The sequence below is a fragment of the Hesperophylax consimilis genome, chromosome 17, assembly GCF_061612785.1.
Source record: "Hesperophylax consimilis isolate HC1 chromosome 17, BYU_Hcon_1.0, whole genome shotgun sequence".
In the NCBI taxonomy this organism is placed as follows: domain Eukaryota; kingdom Metazoa; phylum Arthropoda; class Insecta; order Trichoptera; family Limnephilidae; genus Hesperophylax; species Hesperophylax consimilis.
Genome location: NC_142852.1, coordinates 9,085,029 through 9,100,715, shown reverse-complemented (window position 1 = coordinate 9,100,715; position 15,687 = coordinate 9,085,029). Strand labels below are relative to the sequence as shown.

General features: G+C 36.7%; 1 protein-coding gene across 4 annotated transcripts in view; it reads left to right on the top strand.

Annotated features, from left to right (window-relative positions):
• The window catches only part of LOC149415937 (uncharacterized), a 98,132-nt gene extending 82,647 nt beyond the window's left edge, over window positions 1-15,485 (top strand). For 3 of the 4 annotated variants that reach the window (XM_089641519.1, XM_089641520.1, XM_089641518.1), the window contains exons 44-49: window positions 1,131-1,223; window positions 4,488-4,596; window positions 5,664-6,523; window positions 7,338-7,430; window positions 8,154-9,294; window positions 10,806-15,485. In XM_089641519.1, coding sequence (XP_089497645.1) covers window positions 1,131-1,223; window positions 4,488-4,596; window positions 5,664-6,523; window positions 7,338-7,430; window positions 8,154-9,294; window positions 10,806-10,990 — 2,481 coding nt within the window. In that variant the 3' untranslated portion in view covers window positions 10,991-15,485. Of the gene's footprint in view, window positions 1-1,130; window positions 1,224-4,487; window positions 4,597-5,663; window positions 6,524-7,337; window positions 7,431-8,153; window positions 9,299-10,805 lie in introns of all 4 variants that reach the window. The other variant, XM_089641521.1, reaches the window with a different exon arrangement.
• Window positions 15,486-15,687: the final 202 nt, after the last annotated feature.

The following is a 15,687-nucleotide window of genomic DNA, read 5'->3' as shown; positions in this document are numbered from 1 at the left end:
ATTTTAACCTCTCAGACAAAGACTTTTAATTACTGTGTGTTCCTTTGAGAACTGTCAAAACGTGATAATTTTTGTGTTATTTACGAGTTTTGCTAAAAGCTTCATAACTCACGTTTTGGGAAACGTAGCCTCATTCTAAAAAATGTTTTGGAAAGATTATGAAATTCACTATCGTATTGTGTTGTTATACGTATATATTTGCGTTTCTAAATATACATTTTATGAAAACGTCAAAAATATGTAAAAATCGCTGACCATTATTTCAAAGCCGTGAAAAATGTACTTTTTTCTGAGCATCATAAAGAAATAACACTTTATATATTGAAGAAATATAATTAAAAACTATTAGTCACCTCAAAATATTAACCGTCCAAACTAAAATATTTTTAATAAATTATTTAGAAACGCAATAAATTATGAACGAACAAGATGACAGATTCAATCGGCTTAGATAATGCACCTCTACGTTCCATAGATATTCTTGAATACAGACGCGTAGCGTTATTCATTATCGATACTCTGTTTTTTAAATCATGGCAATCCGTATACTATTGATGGAAATAAATCGATTTTTGTAAAATCTCGTGCGTTTACGTGAAAAGACGTTCTAATGTCTTGACCGCTATTATCATATTTACGTCTTTTGACGTTCTAATGTTCTGAGTGGTTAACTCAATGTTTCTGTTTTATTTATGTGCTTTTGTTTATTGTTCTGTAATTATTACGTTTTTTATATTTTTTGGAATCTTTATAATTGTTTGTAAAATTTCTAATTTTTTATTCGATTTTTCCATTTTTATAATGCATAAATAAAAAAAAATAAGAATATGAAATTACGTCCTCCGGCCGTGACGTACTGACACGTCCTTATATGCTGCGTAATTCCACGGTTAACAGGTTAATGATGTTTGAAGCCAATACGCACAATCCATTGTTTGACTTAACCATAGAAATCCAAATTGATGGACCGGCTATTTTCAGACATTTGATGGCTTCCGTGGTTGAATGGCTACGAACCTGGAAATTGCGGGTTCAAATCCAGTAAATTTTATTGGACTGTACAAACAATTAAAGCTGCTATTTCTTAATCTAGCCTGTAATCGAGACCTAACGCTGTGTCTGTGTTGCAGGTAGCGGATTTGAAGCTGCCTCCCGGCATCACGCTGACATGGGTGGACCCCGCCAAGCAGCAGGCTCCCAACCCCACACCCAAGTCCGCTATCGTAAGTATCGCCCTGTTCGATTTTCAATGTTACGACTTTATATGATTATAATTATGCTCTTTCAAAATGGTCCTGAGGAAAATACTTCACCCTTTGACCTCTCCAACTGGTCACTCGACGCATCGCCTTGTATCTTGTATCCCTCATACAATTTTTCCTTCCCAGAACTTATTATTATTATTATTATGTGCAGAGCAGGCAGCATTCTGCTGATGCGCTCATATCTGATTTGACAACAAGTTTGCCAGTAATTGAGTTGTTTTAAGTTTGAACTAAGTCCTTTCTTCTCTCCAAATGTGAATCCAATAGAGCTTTGAATTGATTTATATTTGTTGCATCGATGACATGTTGTGGGAGTTTGTTCCAAGCATCCACTACTCTATTTGCAAGGAAGTATTTTCTAGCATTAGATGCAAAAGGCGTTTTGGTAGAGTGTCCACGGAGATTTATATTTTTATTAGTAGTGAAGATTTCTTGGATGCTAGGGCAACTGTAATGTCCAGATAAAATTTTGAAAGTCTCGATCAAGTCACCCCTTTCTCTTCTTTCTTGTAAGGTTGGTAATCTTAGTTCCTTGAGTCTGTCTTCGTATCGTAGATCTTTCAGAGCTCTTGGTATTTTGTCTCTGTACTCTCTCTAACAGATTTATATCCTTTGCGAAGTAAGGACTCCATATTTGGAAAGCATATTCCAGGAGAGGTCGCACATATGTTTTATATATTTTTAACATCATGTCCGGTGTTAGGTCAAGGAAGGATTTCCTGATTAGATATGTTAGTGAATTTGCTCTTTTCACAATTCCAGCGATGTGTGGTTCCCATTTCAAGTCCTGTGATATGGTAACTCCTAAGTCTTGTTGTAATGTCACTGCTTTTAGAGGTGTTCCATTAAGTTTGTAGACAAGTGTAGGGTTAGTTTTTCCAACATGTAGGACAGTGCATTTTTCGACATTGAGTTTTAGAAGCCAATCATTTGTCCATTGATATATTTCGTTTAAATCGTTTTGCAGTTGGTTGTGATGAGTGTGTGGGTTTGCAAAGAATTTTGTGTCATCTGCAAAGCAGCTGGAGTCTGATTTTATTATAGTATGCAGGTCCGTGATGTACAAAATAAACAGAACTGGACCGAGAACTGATCCTTGAGGGACACCACTGATCACATTTCGCTCAGATGACAGTTGGTTGCCAATTCGAACTTGTAATTTTCTCTCAGTGAGGAAGGATTTGATCCATTCGAGAAGTCGTCCTCTTATGCCTAGGAATTTAAGTTTAGCCAACAGTCTATTGGTTGGAAAAGTATCGAAGGCTTTCTCGAAGTCGAGATAAATTACGTAAGTGGGAATCCGTTTGTCCCACTCGTTTGTCCAGTAATCTATGTTAAGAATGAGATTGGTAATCGTGGATCTTTTTGGCACAAATCCATGTTGTTTGTTTGTTTGTTTCCTTGGACCTCTACTATCGTTATCGTTTTGCAGTTGGTTGTGATGAGTGTGTGGGTTGGCAAAGAATTTTGTATCATCTGCAAAGCAGCTGGAGTCTGATTTTATTATGGTATGGAGGTCCGTGATGTACAAAATAATTTATTTTATTTATTTATTTATTCATTTTTTGGGAAATCAATAGTTTATATTTTTACAGATTGTACATAAGTGAAATAGCCAAAATAAAACCAATTACGGATTTCCTCCTTGTGACTTTACGTAAGACAGCATTAGAAGAAATAATTAAATTTATGAGAAATGTGAAGTTATAATTATATAAAATAAAAGATTGTATAAAATAATAGAACAAAATAATACAACAAAAAAAAAGGGGAAAAAAAAAAAAAAAAACTAAAATTTATATAAAATAAAGGATTATCGATACATTGGTAACCATAAGAATACAAACAATATTGTGCATATAAATCATATCATAACCATAACCATAAGAAGACAATGTTGTGCATATAAATTATACCATAACAGGATTATAAATATATAAATACTAGAAACATAAACATCAGAAACATCAATTCAAGAAACATCAGTGAAATACTCTTTTAAGGTCATTTTATATTTAGTAAATTCGCAATTGAAGATGTCGATATTGAAAGTTAGTTGATGGAAATATTGTATGTTTTTAGTTTTTCTAGATCATTATAATTATTTATGCAATGGTGATTTGTGTTTTCATTAAGTCTTACATAAATTTTACAATTTTTGATCCAACAGAATTTGAATTTATTAATTTTGGTAAACTCTCTGACCTTTTTGTAGAGTACTTTGTTTTTATGAGTTAAATGTTCATTTATATAGATCCGTTGTTTTCCATTAAAGTTAATATCCTCTGCTGTTAGGCCCCTTCTTGTCCGGATTGCTGCTATGATTTCGTCTTTCTGTTTCCTGCCCTTTAGTTTTACTATAATATTCCGCGGTCTTCCTTCAATCTTCTCCTTGGGGGTGACTCGGGTGGCGTATTCAATGTCGTCGCTTACTATATTTAATTCTGAATAGATCCTTTTGATAATCTCCGTCAGGTTCTCTTTTTTTTTTTTGGTATCCCAATGATATGTTATTAATGCGTGCGTGTTGTTCGTTAGCATCCAATTTTTTTTGTAATTCTTTAAATTCACTTTGTTTTACGGCGTTTTGTTCCAGAGTTTTTTCAAGGTTGTTGTTTTTTTTCGTATCAATTTTTTTTTCTAGAGTTAATATTTTATTTTTTAATTCCTCGATTTCTTCTTTATACTCGTTTCTGATGATTTCCAGAAATTGTACCTTAAATTCTTCAAACTTTTTGTCAAGAAGTTGGAGGAGTTGGGTGTCCGTAGTATTTAGTGTTTTTGCAGTTGCTCGTGTAGTCATTTTGGCACGAAATATTAATTAGTATAACTTCACTTCACTATTAAAGCTATTAAAATATAGATATTTAGATTTTAGCTAGAATTTTTTATTTTATTTTGAGATATTTCAAGAGTGAAATAAAAACACGACAGCTGTCATTGAATGTTATTGTTGTAAAATAATCAGAACTTCCTCTCTTTCCTTTTGTTATAAAGACGCTCCACAAAGAAGACATAGGCGGTAAGGGAAATGAAATCAAATGCTCAAACATGCGTATGCCTGATGTCTAATCATCAATATCTGGTGCCTCGTTGTTCTCCTCCAGTCCCCAGTCATTCCCGTTCTGCCGCAATCATCTTCCACAGTCTGCAGTCGCAGTCGCCGCTCTTGACTAAACAGAAGTTAGATAATTAATAGAATGGTATGCCTGTTTGTTCCAGCCGACTGTGAAGCTCAGTAACGTGGCCCCCGAGTGTCGGCCTTCTCCCCCCGTGGTGGCGCCCCCGGCTCTCATCATGGTGGACACCACTAAGCTGCAGGCAGCCAGGGGTAAGGGACCAACTCACTCATTCAACAATATTCAAATTGGACCTTTGAGAAATGACAAAGAAAGCTGTGGTCGCTATGTATATACAGTATCTCTTTAAGGCGAAGCTTAATGCCAAATCACTATTTTGATTAATCTTTATAACGAATTGGTGTACATTATGAATACCAAAAAATATGCTTTAGATAAATTGAAGGTTTTCCTATCGTTTCGCTTGAGTAGAATACAAATAAAAATATAAATTACTCAGTAAAAAATATAAATGTAAACCACTAAAAGATATTTTTTTTCAATAGAAACAACTTTAAAAAAATACAGTATTATAGCTAAGATTATCTGTGACAGTTTCACTTGATTAACTTTTTTGCTTTCTTATAAAATTATTTACAAAACAAATAAAAACCAGTATTGTGCTTGAAATCGAACGTTTCTAGACTCCGTTTGTCAAGCGATTTTAATTCCTATTATCTACAATATAAGTTATACCAAGAATATACACATTTTTGGCTTGTAGCTTACTCTTAATATGAACAATTAAAAACTGAGTCTGTTTGGTTTAACTAATGTTTGGATTACTGGAATCTTTAAGAAACAACTGGATTTTGGAAACATTTGAGAGTTTGACGTTTTCCATGTAGTGGAAAATTATATTATTTTGTCTTTGAAATCGGATATTGTGGATTTACCAATGTTATATTCCTACGTGTGAAATCATACCCAACTGCTCCCCACCGTCTGGAGCCAGTGACACTATGGCATCCTTAATTGGGGTATATTGGGAGGCTAAAGGTAGTGGGGAGGGGAAGAGGAAGGTGGGGAAGTACCTGGCTGTTCGGATCTGGTCACCAAACACGGCCAGAGCTATTTCAAGCAACGCTTCTTTTCTGAATGGTGGTCTTACACCAGGGCAATACTGAGAGTATCTTCCACTCTGGAAGTGCCGCAAATATACTATATATTATTTTGAATTAACCTCACGGCACACTGACACTCCCACACGTACTTCTGTCGATTTATATCTTCGATGATTATAAATAAATTTCAATAATATACAAATTCTTGTTTCCAGATATGAAATCGCAACAACCTGCGCCCGTCCCACCCCAATCACAACCCTCGAACGCAAAATCCAAAAAATCTAAGAAAAAATCCAAAAAACCCCCGCCGAATCTCCTGGTCCAATCTGAAACCAGCACGACGCACAATCGGCCGCGCGGAGACGAACCGCGCATGGTCACGCTGAGAAATCCAATGTTCCATCCAACGCTACCCTCGGTGAGCGTGTCAAGTCTGCACCAACAGACCGGTAAAAGAGTCGGCGAAAGTATCAGAATCCCCGACCCGATTCCGATGCCGCCAAATCAATGCCAAGCGACCATCACGCCAACATCAAACGGCATGTTCACCATACGCAACCCGTTGATGTCCATGGTTCACCAACAGAACATGATGGCGCTCGGCGGACAAGCGAAAGAAACAAACTCCAACTCTCCGGTCATATTAATGAGTAATACCCCAGTCGGTAATACCGACGCTTCGCGCGAAATCACCGGAAGAATGGCCGATCTCGGTTTAAAACAGCATCCTAATGCGGCGCCAATTGAAAAAAACGCCGCGGTGAATTTGAGCTTTGCCCCGAATAAGGATCGAGGCTATTCGCTCTTCAATACAAGTTCCAACGAAGATTCCGAAGCTCGGAACAGCAATAATAACTGCGATTATCAGGATCAGTTTGTGGCGCCGTCTCCGATTGGAAGTAACAAGCATCTCAGGAAGGAGGAAAAGGGATACCAGGTTCGACCGGAGCCAGTGGGTACTCCGCGAAGAGCCGACGAGGAGATTGAAGGGTTCTACACTCCGTTTGGGCACTCGGAACAGGATAAGCTGTTTGGATCATTGCTGTTTCAGCAGAATCCAAGAGATGAACAGGTATGTGTGATTTTTATTATTGAAACTGAAATAATCACTGCTGAGAATCGAACCCCGACCAACGCTTTAGGCTGACTATTAAACCAACAACTATTTATTGTAAGAATGGCGACATTTCATTGTTATGTACTGAAAATAATCGAAATTATGTATTTTTCAATTTTATATTGTTACGCTTCTTTTCTTGACTCATCAGTTAAAATTTTGAAAATGACAATTAAAATGATTTTCAGTGAAAAATGACAGGAAAGCGAATTCTTGAAAAATTAGTTCCAGGCTTGAAATTATATTACTAGCTGTACCCCGCCACTCGTTGCTGTGACTCAGTCTGTCTGTGCAGATAGAGAAACACAAGTGCATTTTGCTTTTACATCCAACAAATGGCGCTGTTTTTGAAAAAAAGTTTGTTTTTACCTGTCACAGGTGACATCTATATAACAAACAAATATATAAAAACACATGCGTATTTTGAATGCAACGTCAAAATTTCAAAGCAATCGTCGAAGAACTTTAGGAGATTTAAGATTTTGAACAAACAAATATTTACATTTTTATTTATAATCAGTTTGAATTTTGAAGATGACACTTAAATTCAAAGCAAATTTGAATTCATTGAACCAGTTTTTGCGTAGGATTAACGCACAGCACAGATAACCGACTTTAGCATGTCTGATAACAATGTTTATTATATTCAAACAATACCAATTGAATTTTAGATATTCCTGAAAAATGTGTTGTCGAAAGAAAACTAGTTTTCATGATGCCTTTGGACTCCTAGGCCCCGGATGGGTTAATGTTTTAGTTGTATTTGCAGCCCTATTCGGAGGTTAAACAGCAGTCGGTGTGGTCTCCGGTCACGGGGAACGAGGAGCATCCCCGGGGACAGCCGCACTTCTACCCCAAGATGGTACGTTCCCTTGTCTCTGTCCAATCAATCAATACATTGTTTATTATTGAATGTATTGCACGACAAAATCATCTATTTACAGTACAAGACTTTCTTAACTTTTGGGAAGATTGGTATACAAAATAGTTTTAAAATAATTTACCAACAAGTCCCAATGACATGGTGAAATTTCACAAAATTTCGGAATGCTTCCGAGCTATCTAAAATGTGCTATATACTGCTTATTTTTGTAGTTGTCGTTTAAAGAAATACCATTTTAGTAACTGGATAAAATTGTCTTTGCAATGTTTGTATTTGAAATAAACATTGATAGTTATAAAAAATATTTTTTTAAATCAAACATGAAAATGTTAACAAGCAAACTTACCGAGACATTTTGAATCAGAACGTCCATAATTTAGTAAGAATTCAGTATTTATTATTTTTTTTATTATTACATTAAGGAGGTATAGAGACTGTACGAGTAAGATAACTAAAGCAAGTGTACTTGGCTGCGCCCTCCTGTCTAGGTACACCAAGAACTACCAAAGTGGACGTGGGAATACCGGCCAATTATATTACTGAGAGAATATTGTATATAACTTTCGTCCAAATGTAATAAAATTATTGTTTCTGTAAATCTTTGTGGATTTGAAATTAAAACATCCCAACCCTTCTAAAATGAAATTTCCTTGCGAGTAAGCTGAAAGTATTTCTGACATTCTTTACTCTCTAATTTTCCAGGATTCATCCTCCGCCAACTCAGTCGAGATATCTCTAATCCAGTCCGACCAAAAAACTTCCCAACTTCCCGGGGGCAACCTTCCCATCGGCCAGGGGCACCAACAGCAGCAGTCCTACCGCAGCGGCCCACAGCCCGGCTATCCAAACCCGGTCAACAAGCAGTGGAACAACACAAGCAACAGCACTGGCCCCGACCGCCCAAACAACTACCAACCGTACCAGGAATATTTGACCAATCCGAACCAACAGCCAAACTTCTATCATACTTATAATCAATACGGTCAACAAGTCAACCAGCCTCCGTTGCGATCTTCGCATTCGTCAAGTTCCAGCGGGCTGATGACCGGCTCCGTCATTTCGAGCGGAACTAATTCCGTATACGATTCGGTATCGAATTCCAGTTCCAACTCGCCCGCCGAACCCACGCCGGCCAACCACGACACATCAGAAACAATCAACGTCCATCAGATGCAAAACAATTCGCCGCCGGAAACCGGGCGGATCGACGGAAGAAACTACGCAGATTTTTCACCGTACGTCACGATGCTGCAACAGCAGCCAATGTCCGCGCCGAACAACTGCTACAATCCTATGTTCGGTCGCGTGTCTGAAAGCCCGAACGCCGGCGGCGAACGAATCGGAGACATTCGCATGCCGGAAATGTCCAACTATGGCGCTTCGGCGAATAACTTCGGCTACGGCAATCAGAATGCCGCGTACGTTTCGACATCAAATCACTCCCGTCAGACTGACGGGTATTTAAATCTAAATCTCAATCAGCAGCCGAGACAACAGCCACATCCCGCGGAATACGTGAACAACGAAAACAATTTTATACGAGACAATACGCTGACGCGAAGTTCGTCGGAATTCACTCCGAGCGAGAGCATCTTTTCAAGCAGCCATCCCAACAGAGATCTCGATTGCTATCCCCGCGTCAAGACGGAGTTTGGAATGGACACCTGGACGGGCCGGGAGCCGCTCGAGGCTCGGCGGCCTGACGATGAGTCGAGGTTTGGCGGGTACGGACCTATCGGTTCGTCCACCACGGCCAGTTACCACGGCGACCAGAAGTCGGTGGGCGTCATTGGCAGCAACCGGGCGTCCAACGGCACTCAGAAGGCTGATGACTTTTACAGAGGTGGGTACGGACATTTCGAAATTTTTTATTTAATTTAGTTTTCATTCGTTTTTTCCATAATCGTCCAAACTTCTGAGTTTTAAATTATTTGAAACCTTCTTTTTCTTTATTTGTTTCAACTCATATACATATGTATATATTTTTTTTTTACATTAAACTCCCACAGGAGAGTCCCTAAGGAAAATTATTTTGTGCGTACTATGAAATTATTTAGTTCAAACAACCCTTTGGCAGTTACTACATGAGAAGTTTTTTTGGTTGAAATTTTATTTATTTTTACGTTAACTCCACACAGGAGGCTTTGAGGAAAATATATTCCCTCGGGGCCTATGTCATCTTTGGGGATGGTTTGTGGAGAGTTTTTTTGAGGAAAGGAAGGAGTGATCATATTGTAGGAGGGAGAAAACACGGAGGTCAGAAAATCTGTTGAAATCAAAAACAAGTCGTAGAAACGACCCTTTCTAACTAACTAACTAACCATCACGCCGTTTCTCTGCAGGGGTAGGCAGAGACACACTCCTTGCCTCATTCACATTCATACATCGTTTCATACATACTCTTCTATTATTCTGACTCTTGACATGGCCCGACTCGAGTATCTGATTCACTTGATCATGCCATGTCTTCCTCGGGCGTCCCCGACTTCTGTTACCATTTACATTTGCATCATATATTCTCCTTACACTCCTATCTTCGCTCATTCGCTCTACATGCCCAAACCATCTAAGCGTCCCTTTCTTAATCTTACTCATTACGCTTACATCACCCTTTCTCATGTGACAAATATCAACCGTGAACAAATATCGCACTTAGATGATTTGGGCGTGTACAGCAGATAACGAGAAAAGAGTGTAAGGAGAATATATGATGCGGAAGTGATTTGTGGAAGAAGTCGGTGACGCCCGCCGTAATTGTGTGATTGTGTGCCGCCACAAAATTTTCGTCATGCGCCAACTGATTATATTTTCGCTATAAATTACTTGTTTTTTTGCAAAACAATGTTTTTGTTAATTGTACCATCTTAATAATAATAATGTGTTAGTATATTTAAAAAAAAAAAATGAAATACTCTATCATATCATTGGCTTTTTTTAGACTGCGTAATTCCATTTTTTTAATTGATTTTTGATGTTAAAATTAGCCCAGCTTCAAATTCGTTAAAATTCCACTTAGGTATGTCTCCTTTTAAATTTGACAAATGGTAATTACCCATTCTACGAATTAAGCCAACAATATACGTAGTTTCCTCATAACATCTAGTTATATTCATAGAAACAATTTTTAAATGTGTTCATATAGATACGCTTGTGTTTAAGAGGTTAAATGAATCAAAAATTTGTATCCTCCTATTGTAAACAGAAGAGTATGTATGAATGAGAATGAAATGCCTGAAAAGTGTAGTATGGCATTCTGTCCTCGTGAAATGGCGTGATCATTAGTTAGGTTAGGTTTATTGGTTGTGCATGTGTTGTATGTTGATGTGACTAACGTCCTGTAACTGTCTGTTCCAGCGGACACTAGGAGCGTGTTCGCGCCAGACGCGTCCATCACCAACCTCAACGAGCTGGACTCGACGGAGCGGGACATCGAGTCCTTCAAGCGCTTTGACTTCTATTTCCAGCCGCCCAAGCACAAACCCAAGATCAGCCTCAACCTGAGGGACATTGTCACCATGCCCAAGTCCAGGGATAAGTGATGGGAGCGCTTCTACCTAACCTAACAAACTTGGAGAGAGAGTCGGCCAAACGGCGAGAGAACATCAACCAAACAGTGAGATAACTTTAGCTGACAGCGAGACAACCTCAAACAAACAGTGAGAGAACATCAACCAAACAGTGAGAGAACATCAACCAAACAGTGAGAGAACTTTAGCTGACAGCGAGACAACGTCAAACAAACAGTGAGAGAAAATCAACCAAACAGTGAGATAACTTTAGCTGACAGTGAGACAACGTCAAACAAACAGTGAGAGAACATCAACCAAACAGTGAGATAACTTTAGCTGACAGCGAGACAACATCAACCAAACAGTGAAAAAACTTTAGCTGATAGTAAGACAACGTCAAACAACAACCAAACAGTGAGATAACTTTAGCTGACAGCGAGACAACATCAACCAAACAGTGAAAAAACTTTAGCTGATAGTGAGACAACGTCAAACAACAACCAAACAGTGAGATAACTTTAGCTGATAGTGAGACAACGTCAAACAACAACCAAACAGTGAGACAACTTAAGCTCACAGCGAGACAACGTCAATCAAACGGTGAGATAACTTTAGCTGACAGTGAGACGTCAAGCAAACAGTGAGAGAGCATCGACCAATTTATAAGAGTTTCTCTTCTCTTTATATAAACAAATACAATAGTATACAATTAATTCAACCTTACAAACTGTAAAAACAAACAAAAATGATAAAATTATTGTATTCAAAAGTTTTGACATTTTTTTTTTTACTTCAAATATTTTTGTGTTACGATTTTTTTGATAATTTTTTTTATAGAAAGTGATTATTATATGAATCGAATCCTTATTTGTTGATTGACAAATAGGCGGATTGGCTCAGTTGATAGAGCAGTTTCTGGAACAGTGAAAAGTTCCGAATTTGAATTTGGTGAAGCCATACTGTGTAAACAAATTCATAATATTTATGTATATTTAACAAAATATTGGTTAATTTTATTTATTAAAATAATATATTAAACGCCCGGTGAAGCACAGAAGTCGGTCCTAGTCACAGAAAAATCTGAATATATAAATTATATAAAGAAAATTACATTGAAACTTGATAGATGCTCTCAGCATCGCCCTGTTGAGAGATTTCTTAGTTTCTCAGCCTGACAACACTCGTCGAATTAGGGTTGCTATAATCCCTATAATAGTCATTTTTCAGTCCCCGATTCTCGGCCGTTCAGCTTTTGATCAAATTGTGACAAGCCGACAAGCACAAAAACAAGATCGTTGTGCTTGACGGCCGGTCGCAATTTGTCCAAAAGATTAAACAGACCGAGAATCGGTGTTCAAAGGGGAATGTTGTAATTTTTTTAATTGAAAATCGTCGATCGTCGCCAGCTAAGTCTATTCGATTGTCGTCAAACGTTTGATAAACTCCCCAACGTATGAAATACCACAAACTGTAAAAGTAATTCGTGAAATTCAACTGATATTATAAGATTTGTCCGAATTCTGGTACCGATAGTTTCATTGGTGGAGTATTGGAAAAAATGCAAAAAAAGTGTTCATTCATTGCTAAGATATGCCTTCATTAATTATTCAATACGATAATTTGATCATTTTGATACATACAAAATGGTTTGAGGTAAAAATCACGATTCCTTTGTAAATTCTGTGAATTTATCTCGTTACACTTATCAAACCTTTTGTAATTGCAACTTTCTTGTTACAAGTCCGTTACAATAGTATTACGCTAAGGTCTGTCGTAGAAACACATACTCGCTACAAACGGAAGTGCTGCCATCTCTAATATTCTAAGAGAACTGTTGAAGTTTTTCATTTAGATGCATCTACCCATGGTAGCGAGTTTTTACCTGCTAGTTTCGATTATTTTTTAATCTGTTGAAATTTCTACATTCTTGTTTCAAATCTGTTGAAATCCCAACATTCTTGTTTCAAATCTGTTGAAATTTCGACATTCTTGTTTCAAATTTGTTGAAATCCCAACATTCTTGTTTCAAATCTGTTATAATTTCGACATTCTTGTTTCAAATATGTAGCAATTCCGACATTCTTGTTTCAAATCTGACATTCTTTTTTTCAAATCTGTAGTGATTCCGACATTCTTGTTTCAAATCTGTCATCATTTCGACATTCTTTTTTCAAATCTGTTATAATTTCGACATTCTTGTTTCAAATCTGTTATAATTTCGACATTCTTGTTTCAAATCTGTAGCAATTCCGACATTCTTGTTTCTAATCTGACATTCTTTTTTCAAATCTGTAGCAATTCCGACATTCTTGTTTCAAATCTGTTGTAATTCTGACATTCTTGTTTCAAATCTGTCTGGACTATGACATTCTATTACAATTTGCCCTTTTTTCCTACTTTTTTTTCAATTGCAATCTTACAACATCTTTCATGTTGCAAACTAGTCACAAAATGCAACTAAAACTATTTTTAAAAAGATACTGACGCCCAGTGACTTGTCACAAATTTAGTAAAAACCAAATCAGACTTAAAATACACAAATTACTATGTGAAACAAAAAAAATTTATTACAGTCCAACTGTTATAGGAATTTATGATGGTAAAAAAAATCTAATTCAACAGATATGCCGATATTAAATATAAATAAACTCTCTTTTTCTACTTAGGTAAATTTATTATTGACATAAGGTAATACCATCAAATGCACTGAAGAGAAAACTGATAGAAGGGCGTCCGTGTGCCCGGTGTAAGCACAATTCTCCCTTACTTTCTTGATATCGAAATTCTACTTTGAACGAAAGTTTGATTTCATCATTTCGTGAGTCGCAAGGAAATTAGTCAGTTTATTTTCAAATAGGTATGGTTCTCGTACTTCTGTGGATTTTCCGTACAGTGTTCAATTGATATCAAAATCATGGTTCGTTTCCAATGAATTAAAAATGTTCTAGTTTTTTTTGTCCCTATTATCGATGACCTTATTAATGACGATTGTAAAAAAATTAATAGGCGTAAGAAAAAAAAAAGCAAGGAAGCCGATACCTAGGTCTGCACTTATTAAAAAACATGACTCTATTTAATTATTGGAGACCTAATTTCCAACTGATTGACTGAGTGACCTCTCATTAATTTAATGTTTACAATCTATTATCCTAGCTTTTTTATTAGGTCTCTTTTATTAAATTTAACATCTGGTGACCTAGAATAAAACCCGATTGCTTTATTTAGTGTTTTGAAATTGACGTATCCGCGATAGGTGTTGCTCCATTTCGATAATTAGAATGAGGGTATTCGCGATAAATATCCTCATTTTGCTTGATATAAGCCAGGTCACCTACTTTAAAACTGCTTAAAAGTTAGGTCACCTACTTTAAAACTGCTTTAAAGTCAGGTCATCTACTTTAAAACTGCTTAAAAGTCAGGTCATCTACTTTAAAACTGCCTAAAAGTTAGGACACCTACTTTAAAACTGCTTAAAAGTCAGGTCACCCACTTTAAAACTGCCTGAAAGTCAGGTCATCTACTTTAAAACTGCTTAAAAGTCAGGTCACCTACTTTAAAACTGCTTAAAAGTCAGGTTACCCACTTTAAAACTGCCTAAAAGTCAGATCACCTACTTTAAAACTGCTTAAAAGTCAGGTCATCTACTTTAAAACTGCTTAAAAGTCAGGTCACCCACTTTAAAACTGCCTAAAAGTCAGGTCATCTACTTTAAAACTGCTTAAAAGTTAGGTCACCTACTTTAAAACTGTTTAAAAGTTAGCTTACCCACTTTAAAACTGTTTTAAATTCAGGTCATATAGTTTAAATATGTTTTAAAGTTAGGTCAATCCTTATTTATGTTCAGGTCAACACTTCCTAGGTCGGCTGCCTTAATTCCTGACTCAAAGTCAAAGCTTCTGGCGTATAATAATATCCTCATATAATCCCACTGTTCTGACTTGTATTATATTTGAAATATGTCTTAGTGTTTGAACGCATCGATGTTACGTAAAAATATATAATAACATACATATTATGTGTAATTGTGCATATAATTACATATAATTATTACGGAACTGCAGCGTGTGATTTAAGTTATATTTTGAGAATGCTGTATTTAATGCGGAGGTTCGATATATTGTAATATGTCATTTATCTGAAACCGATATTCAGATGCAATATGTCATCTATCTGAAACTGATGTAATATAATATCATATATCGGAACCGAGATTATCTTAAACCGATATTGGTATAATAAATATTTCATATTATATCTGAAACAGATATTTCTTATGATACGTCATGCATTTGAAACTGATAATAAATGTTATGTATCAGAACTGAGTTTGATATAATATGTCATATATCTGAAACGATATTTATATAATATGTTGAATATCTGAAAACGTGTTTGATAAATGTGGTATATTGGAGGCGAACTATCGTTTGTTGCATGGCGACGCCATATTCATATCTGAACAATGGCGCTTGCAACGCTTTAGAGAGAATTACACTTAATAAAGGGAAATTTATGGAAAATTTTATGGTGTGTTTTTCTTTCTATCTCGATTCGTTTCCTCAGCTGATGATTGTGACCCCCTCTCCGATAGTCTTGAAGAAGCAGCATCCTCCCCTCATCGACGTCCTGACTCCTGCACTGAATGGAGAGCCGAGAACACTGAAGTTTCGGACGTCCGACATTCCTGCGCATAGTTTTCACCCCTTAGACATTATTTTGTTTGCTTT